The 8,597-nt window shown below is 43.6% G+C and overlaps 1 protein-coding gene across 1 annotated transcript; it reads right to left on the minus strand.

Moving 5' to 3' along the window:
• Window positions 1-783: 783 nt before the first annotated feature.
• PSMB1 (proteasome 20S subunit beta 1) lies at window positions 784-8,560 on the minus strand. Its single transcript, XM_072856309.1, has 6 exons — window positions 7,428-8,560; window positions 6,277-6,384; window positions 4,744-4,825; window positions 4,167-4,296; window positions 2,478-2,584; window positions 784-1,060 (listed from the first exon to the last, which is right to left on the minus strand). Exons 1-6 carry the CDS (start codon window positions 7,526-7,528, stop codon window positions 875-877), a joined length of 714 nt encoding a protein of 237 aa, XP_072712410.1. The 5' UTR covers window positions 7,529-8,560; the 3' UTR covers window positions 784-874.
• Window positions 8,561-8,597: the final 37 nt, after the last annotated feature.

Raw genomic sequence — 8,597 nt, forward strand, 5'->3', positions numbered from 1 at the left:
AAATAGATACAGACTGTGAAAGGATTCCTGGGCAAGAGAAGACTGTTTTGCCCTGGATGATGCAGCTCTGCTTTTCTAAAGGTCCTAGTACTCAAGCCAATTTCCAGGAGTGCTATACAGCACATCAGACAAACAGTCTTGATGCAATTTCCCAAGAATCATAAGCAGTAGTAGAGCTAACAAAGCCCCCAGACATTAACAGGCATTCAGGAATCTCCATACTAAGTTATTTTCCATCAGTAGGCAGAAAAGGATGCTTCAGCTTTTGGGCATTAACCGAATAGAAACACATGGAGGTGAGCCCAGATGCAGAGTCCATGACTAAACTCTGGAAGATTCTATCTAACATTCTTCCCTCTTACACAGAGAAATTGGTTTCAGGTGACTTATATTTATAGTCTCTGTAAATAAGTACAGAGAGGTCAAATGCCAGGACGGCATGTCAGAGAGATAAAGAAGATAGGAAAAGCAAGCTATGAAGTGCAGAGAAGGCAGCACGAACACGACAAATGCTTTTCTCACTAAGCCAAGGCCAAACTGAAAGCATTATCAGGAAAGTCTGTGAACCTAAATTTTAGTAAGTTTAAACTCCTCCACATTGTAGCATAAGGGATCACGAGAAGGGGATTAAACTGACATTGGAATTAGACTGATCAATAGATTAAGATGAGATGGACGAAACTGACTTGTAACTCTTAGCTGCTTCCTTACCCTGAACCGCTCTGGTTTCTAAAACACACGATCACTTCTAACAAAGGCAGAAAATACTCAGCATTACAGTAGTCAAACTTCTTGAAAACATTTAATAAGACCAATGTCTTCATAATACAGGTAAATTGTACATCATAGATTACATGTTTATAAGTGAACTGAATTAGTCTTTTCGTAACTGGACAGTTTCCTCTTTAATTCCATCTTTTGTGACAATGCAAATCTTAAGTGCATCCCCAGTGTACACATCTCTCTCAGCAGCAGAAATAAAGACATCTTTAACCAGCTGCAAAGCCTTCTCCAGGGTCAGAGGTACGTGTTCCACATTTTGCATGTTCTTGAAGCCAATCTAAGAAAAGACGAAAATGCATTTTAAAGGAAGTATGATCCATCTAGCATGAAAGCTGTTTCAGGCTCTGCACTAGAATGAGCAGATTTAGACAACTTAAAAAGAAGAAATGGTTGGTCTGTTTTAGAAACCCAAAGCTGGCAAAAGTACTCCCCCACACAGTTTACAGCTGCATGATCAGAACTTTGCCAACACTGATCCTCTTACAAAAGTAACTAGAAGCAGATCCAGTACACAGCCAGCATAGCTCCTCCCACCCATTCAGCATATACAAGATCGCAATGAACATTCAGATCTGAACTGATCTAATTCTTCAGAAACTTCTCACTGGGTTAGCAGTATCAGAACTGCACGCAAGCCTCTTCTCTAGTCATGTTGTAGTTAGGAACATTTCTTAAAAGCAAATATTCCTAAACGTACCTAGAATTAAAAAATAACAGTCTATGTTGGAGCATAACCAGTCCTATTAAAAAGTGTATTTTAGCTGATAAACTTAAGTGTCCACTTAAACATCAGAACTGGAAAAGGAGGGGGAAGAGTCACTACGCCTCAAACTCAAAGCGATAAAAAGCAACTTATGACAACTTTGTTTCTGCAAAAGGTATTTTCTTTTCTTCAGTTAATAGAGTTCAAAACTAAGTCAAAGCTGAGAACCTGGAGCTGTTTAAAAATAAAACGAAAACAAAAAAAAGGAAAGATTCTATTCCTTTCTCAGCTGATAAGAAGTAAGAGTGCTTGTGGCTTTTTTAAGCACAGAAGTTGTGTTGACATCAGGCTCAACTGACTAAACAATACCAATGCCAATATCAGAGAATAAAATGAGTAAAACATATGCTTTGGTATTTCTCTCATTCACCAATTAACAGCTTCAATTAAATATGAAAATATTCTTCAAGTATTTTTAGACAGATTTAATTGAATAAGTTACCAGCAGTTTTATGTAAGAACATTCCTAGAAAATGGTGTCCGAGTTGTACAAAACTTAAGGCTTTTAAACAAGTGTATGTTAAGTGATAAAGTGTATTATATACACCTACTAATTCTATCTTCTTAATTTAGTATTATATAATTTAGTATTGTTCAGCTAGGGAAAAAAAACAGAAAAAAAAACCCAAACAGCTTCTATGGGAAACACAATTCCCCAATTAAAACACTTACCTGTATTATAAACAGATAGTCCACTGTTTGTAGCATATTAAAAACCTGAACAGATTCTAAAGCAAAACTTTGATCTCTCCTGAGAAGGTAGAGCCACGCAATTTATAAATATATGGGTTAACAGTCCTACCTGTCATACATTTAAAACTTCTCTCAAAAGTAGTACTCCCCAGAAGTCAAGCTACATTAATTTGAATGTCACAAATGTTTACTGAGATCATGAGAGAGAGAGAGAGAGAGAGAGAGAGAACTATTATACCTGGTTATCAAGCAAGGGCTGCAGCATGGCTCTTGCTGATCCACCTGCTTTGAAAGAATCTCTCTGGTACGAGCCCACTGGATCAAAGCTATATACTGCTCCCTTCCCTGAAAAAAAAAAGTATGTAATCACAATCCAGAAAGATTCTCAATACAGATAAGCATTTACATCAAAAACTAGCTCTCTCCATAAGTAGTCTCTGGAGTACCAGAGAATCCAGCAAACCTTTACCAAATAATACTGCAGTACATTCAGACAATGCTTTGTACAGTAGGCTCACTATGGTTGTGACCTGGTACTATATGCAAGGTTATTTTCAATATTTAAGCTATAACCTTGCTCTAACAGATGTTTTCTACAGTACTTATCACAGAAAAAGTGCTGATGCAGGATAATCAAAGCAGGAGTATGTGCTAGAGCGCAGTGCTGCACAAAGAGCTCTGCTGGTTCTAAAGCTAGCATAAAGAGGCAGTTTAGCCATCGTTCTTGAACAATACAGTTCTTGAACTACCTCCAGAGAGCATGCTTGGATGCCTCTGCATCGCCTTCCCAGAAAGAGGGATGATGCTCTGGTCTTTTACGCACTTCCCTCTGGAGTCAGGCCAGGGTGTGCAAAGCTTGCGCCAGCATCAGAGATGCAGAGACACTGTACCTCTGAAGCATCAGCATTTCATGAGGACATACTAGTCAAAACGCAGCACCTGGCCAAGCTCATCCTTTCTGTTCAGACAGGCTGCGCCTGGCTTAATAAACTGGCCAGTGCACTTGGCAGCACAGCACAGGTAGCTGAGCAACCCTGAGAAAGCTAGAAAAGATCCAGAAAGTAACACTAAATCAGAATGAATCAATCTTGCTGCACCCAAATTAAGCCCATGCATGCAAACCTGCACTCTTATTCTTATCAACTGCTACAGCACCCTTATAATCTGAGATTTACCATTACGCAGGGCAGATTAATCCCTTTCCAGACTCCACGTATCGTAGACATATCTTAGCAAGACTAGGAAAGCAGTATAACTTTATGGTAACAACAAACTGTGGGGAGTGGTTGAAATTATGCAAATAAGACCACCTCTGAGCTCCTGCTCAAAGCCAGAGAACACAGTATTTTAGCAACCCAACCAAATCATTGGACAAGAGCCCAGTAAGTCCTGGAAGGGCTATACATTAAACTACAGCTTCCATGTAGAAGTCAGCTTCCATGTAGAAGTCATGATTTTCATTAGAGATTAGTTAACATTTTTAAATATCTTTGTAGAAACCTGTCTCTGGAGTAAACCTTCATATTTAATAACCTCTACCACACTGACAGGCTGGAGTAAAATATATGCAATTTTACTGCTAACATCTCCTTTAAAGAGAAAATTAAGAATTCCAGCAAAGCTGTTATAAAGTGTTCCAGTCTAAAGTACGAGAGGTAAGCAACACTGGCAGATTTCATTTGTAATCAAATAATTATAACATAGTTTTTAGACTTTCAGACCTTCAGAAATGGAAGATCAAGTTAGTAGCAGAAACTAGGAAACAAGTCAGATCCGTAATATGCATTTGACCTGTGTACCTAAAGGTAGGTGTTAAGAATAAGAACACAAACTTTGTTATTCCATCAGTACACCTGAGATGTAAAAGGATAGCTATTCACCTACAGCAATTTAGCCCTTCTTTTCTTCTTTTTGTTTGAAGTCTTACCTTCTTCATCAAGTCCACCAATTATGTTGTAAACATAGTAAGGAAAGAAACGTCGAGAATACAGAATTGTAGACAGCATTGCTGCAATAGCCCCAGTAGTCATGGTCTTGTTATTGGAATGCTTGTACATCTGCAAATGGTACCACATGTCCAAGAAGAAAGTCAAACACTAAACCTTACACTCAATCAGAATTACATTTTCTGTAACCTCACTACAGAAGAATCTGACGCTAAGCAAGATTATTAACTAGCGTGGTTACTGAAAACACACTGGTCTAAATGTAAAGCCTTCTTACAAGCCAAAACCTAACATTTCTCGAAAGTTTTGCAAAGACTAGATGTTGCTGCATTAACATTATCCTCTCCAGCTCTTCCATTCTTTAAATTTGTGATGTTATACTTAGTAAGAACACAGCATCAATTTCCCCTGCCTGACCTTTTGCTAGCAATACAGCCATAGTTATGATACAAACACTTGAAGAAAACCAGCAAAAATTATGTTTAAAACATTATATTATTGATCTCAAATGTGATACTAAGAATGTAACTTTCTAAATACAATAAGATAGTTAGCTACCTTTAATCGTGCTTCAATAATTTTAGTAAGGGTAAGGCAGTCACCATGGAAACCACTGCATCCAATGACCGTTTGTTCTGTTCTGTAAAACAAAGTTTTGTTGTGATTTTAGATTTAGTATGAACTATACCACTTCCTTACACAGTAGATCATTATGAAAACACCAAATGTATTTTCAGTTTCTCTAACGCTATCAAAAACAGCTGTCTAGAATGTAGCAACAGATATTTTGTGTACAAAAGGTAACTGCAACCTACATCTTAGGGAGGACTCATTAGGTGCAGGACCATGCAGATGTCCTTCTTCAACCACTGACTTCCACAGCAAGACTGACAAAAATAAATTCTTAATTTATTCACGCACCCCTAACTCTAGTGATTACCATTCAGCCTTGCTAGAGGATCTGTGTTGAGATGGGGAGCCTGTTACATCGTATCACTCAGCCCAGTTTTACTTCATCTGGGCAGAGGGCTTCGTTAAGATTGCAGGATGGTTATGTAACATTTATGCTGTAGGTGGTTTTCTGTATCAGCACAACAGAAGTTATCTGGCTGCAGACGCATCGTAGGAGGTTAGCTCTTTGCTCAGTTTCAAAACTTTCGTGAACGCTAACTACAGGAACGCACGTCTGAAATTTAAATTCTAGTGAATTAGTTAGAGTCTACAACCATTCACACATACTTATAAACTAACACAAAGCAGTCATTCAGAAAACAATTTAAATTTAATCTTTTCTCAGCCTGTCACTAGAATTACAGAAAGCCATCATGTGCAGTATGCAGATTGTACCACAGTAATTTCCATTTGGACAGTATCAGAGAGCCAAAGATATAGTAAGGAGTTAGCCAGGAGAAACAAAGTTCATATGCTCTTGTGTCATCTATTTAAAAAATAAATAAATAAAAAAAAATTGTTTACATAGCTCATGGCAGCCTACTAGGTAAGCACCTGCTACAGTCAAAAGAACGTAAACAACATTTATTTTTAAACCAAGGGGATGCTATCGAGGTGAGTCAAGATAAGCATACAGTGAGCATAAAAAGTGCAATAATGGAACCACCGACAGGTTTACCTCTCCTAAAACAAACACCTCTTCGAAGTGCCAGATGGTTGACTAGAGAGACACAGCCACAACTGGCAGCAGTGGGCACGCTTGCTTACCAACACCAGGTGTCCTGACAAAGCAGAACAAGTTACCACAGGATTAAGTTTTGCTACAGTTAAGACAAAAGTTCTTCCGATTATCCAGCCAAAAAACCACCTAGCTTACATTAACCCTTATATCATGCTAAAAATGTTCTGTTATCAGCTAACTTCAAGAGCATGCAACAAGAAATCTGGCTGCATTTACAACATCACATCACATCTTGCATTACAGCAAGAGTCATCATGACTCCAAAATCAATTTTGTTACTATCCTTTTTTTCTGAGAATTCTGCTTAAAGAAAGTGATAGTTCTTTCCAGGCAGGTAACATGCTCATCGGTATAAAAGATCTTTCATCTGTATCAATTCTTACAAGATCTGAACTTACAGTTTGTAGCATTTTGGACTGTCCCGGCAGTGAACTGCATAACCTTCACTCAGTCGTGTGTCAGAGGCAACGATAGAAAAGTCCTCTCCAGCAATGGCCAACACGGTCCTTAAAGAAGAGTATTCATGTAATCATGACTTTTAGCACAAATATTTACGTAGGCAACAGAAGAACAGACTAGATAGCAGTTCTATATCCAGACTCACATTTTGTCAAGTATCTTATATTCCTTGCTATGTTTCCCACTATGCACATCCCTACATGTGACTCAAGGAAGAAGATACTAGACATGCTGAAGAAAATATATGTATGTGATTCTCTACTTTGACTAAAAACTGTACGGAAACTTGGTAAGACAGAGTTTCTATACAATGCAAGAACCAGCATGGTATAGACTGGACTAGCAATTTTAGGTGCCTGCTAATGAAAGATTCACCCTTCAGTTTTGCTCTCCAAGCAAAAACACTTCAGCCAAGTACTAACCATCAGTATCATTATATTTAAATTATCATCACTTTTTAAATCTGATGTTATCCTATGTTATTTACTTCCAAATAGCTAGTTTTGTGATTGCCGCACATGTGCTACCATTAAGTAACAAACAGGTGTCCTTTAAAAAGCAGTTAGGCATCATTAAAAAAACCCTAAATAACACTATCCTGGCCAGATCCCATCACCAACTCAGAGCAAGTGTCTGTAAAACATCACCTACCTTTAACAGTTATGACAAGGTAGCTTTCAACCCAGTTACAGGTTTAAAAGCTGGTAATATGACCATTACATGCGTTTCCTGAATTACTATAAAGAAACAACCCTGCGGGGAATGGAAGGTACTTATCTCGACCCGTAAAAGTTCAGGGAGCCCGAGCGTGCCAAAAGCCACACGGACATGCAAGAACACCCCGAAGAGCTGCAAGGATCCGCGGGACGGTCAGCCCTGGGCAAGGCCGAGCCCAGGACAAGGCCGAGCCGCCCCCTTTTCTCTACAAAGAGGGGCTCGCACGGGGAGACAAACCCTTACAGAGCACCAGGGGGAGGCAAGAGTAAGACGAGGAAGACCCAGCCCTACCGCCACTCTCTCTCCTCAGAGCCCCCCTCCCCCGGGAAGAGGGTGCCTCAGCCCGCCCCACCCCCTGCCTGCGACTCCTCACCCTCCGTTAAAGGTGTAGGGCGAGAAGCGGTACTGCACGGGCGCGCCGAGCTCGTCGCTCATCTCGGGCCCGGAGTCCGGGTAACCAGCGGTGGACAACATCCCGGCACCCCAGCTCGCTGCTGTCTCACGGCAAAATGGCGGCAGCAGAGCCGGAAGCGGCGATCCACCGCTCTAGGCGAGCAAGAGCTCGTCTCGTCTGCTCTGGAGGACGCCCAGCCCCGCGCGGGCGGGCGGTGGGGCGGCGGCGCGGGGCGTCAGCGGCCGTTGAGAGGGCGCTGCGGGAGCCCTGCTGCCCCCGGCCCTTCCACCGCTCCCCGCCAGCGGGCAGGCTGCGGGCCCCCTGCGTGCCCGGCCCCGCAGGGCCTTTCCCAGCCCGGCCTAGCCGGGGTCCCCCGGGCGCGGCGCGCAGCACCGGCACCGGTTCTTGCCCGGTCCGAGCGCTGTCAGGCCCGGTCTTCTGAGTGCCTGGCCATGGGAGCGAGCAGGTTGATAGCAGCCGCGGTGAGGTGATCAAAGACCACCTTGTGTTTGAGCAGACGGGGAGCGGGGTGGCTCCCGCTCTGGAAAAGGGGGGAGCACCCTGAGAAACGTTGCGAAGAGTAAGGGTCAGGCAGCACACGAGGTCCTTGAGGAGGTCAGGCAGCACACGAGGCAGCACACCGGTCACGGTGCGGTACCAGGCACCACGGCACAAGTAGCCACACGCGGGAAGGGCTGGGTTAGGGGCACGAATAGGTGCCCGGGGAGAAGGACGGGGGAGCAGGGAGCTGCAGGGGACGCGTGTAGCCCTCCGGAGAAGCGCGTCCCTCTGCTTGGGAAGAAGCGCTGCTGGCGCTGAAGCCTCCCTGGGAGCTGTGCACAGATAGCGGCGACAGCCGCGAGGCGGGGGCGCTGCGGGGTGCGCGACTCCGCAGCAACGAGCAAGGGGCGGCGATGGGTACGGCTAGAAAATGGGGAACAGCCTTCCGGCACACGAGCCTGCGGCCAGGCCTGGCGCAGGAGCCACGCGAGCCAACGCTGGGCGCTGCTGGGGAGCAACGGCCGCTGCCCGCCTCGGCAAGGCGCCGGCCGACCCCGCTCCTTGGGCCGGCAGGCCGGCGGCCGCCTCAGCAGCGCAGCGCGCCCCGGCGCCAGCGCCGGCCTCCCCACGCCCTCACTGAAGATGGCG

This window comes from Ciconia boyciana, chromosome 3 (genome assembly GCF_034638445.1).
Source record: "Ciconia boyciana chromosome 3, ASM3463844v1, whole genome shotgun sequence".
Lineage (NCBI taxonomy): Eukaryota > Metazoa > Chordata > Aves > Ciconiiformes > Ciconiidae > Ciconia > Ciconia boyciana.

Excerpts from the sequence above, each read along its gene's own strand:
- PSMB1 (XM_072856309.1), bottom strand. The coding sequence starts at position 7,528 with ATGTTGTCCACCGCTGGTTACCCGGACTCCGGGCCCGAGATGAGCGAC. Across the intron at positions 4,826-6,276 it reads AGTCCAAAATGCTACAAACT|AACAGAACAAACGGTCATTG; the intron begins GTAAGTTCAGAT and ends TTTGTTTTACAG. Across the intron at positions 1,061-2,477 it reads AGCCCTTGCTTGATAACCAG|ATTGGCTTCAAGAACATGCA; the intron begins GTATAATAGTTC and ends GTCTTTTCTTAG.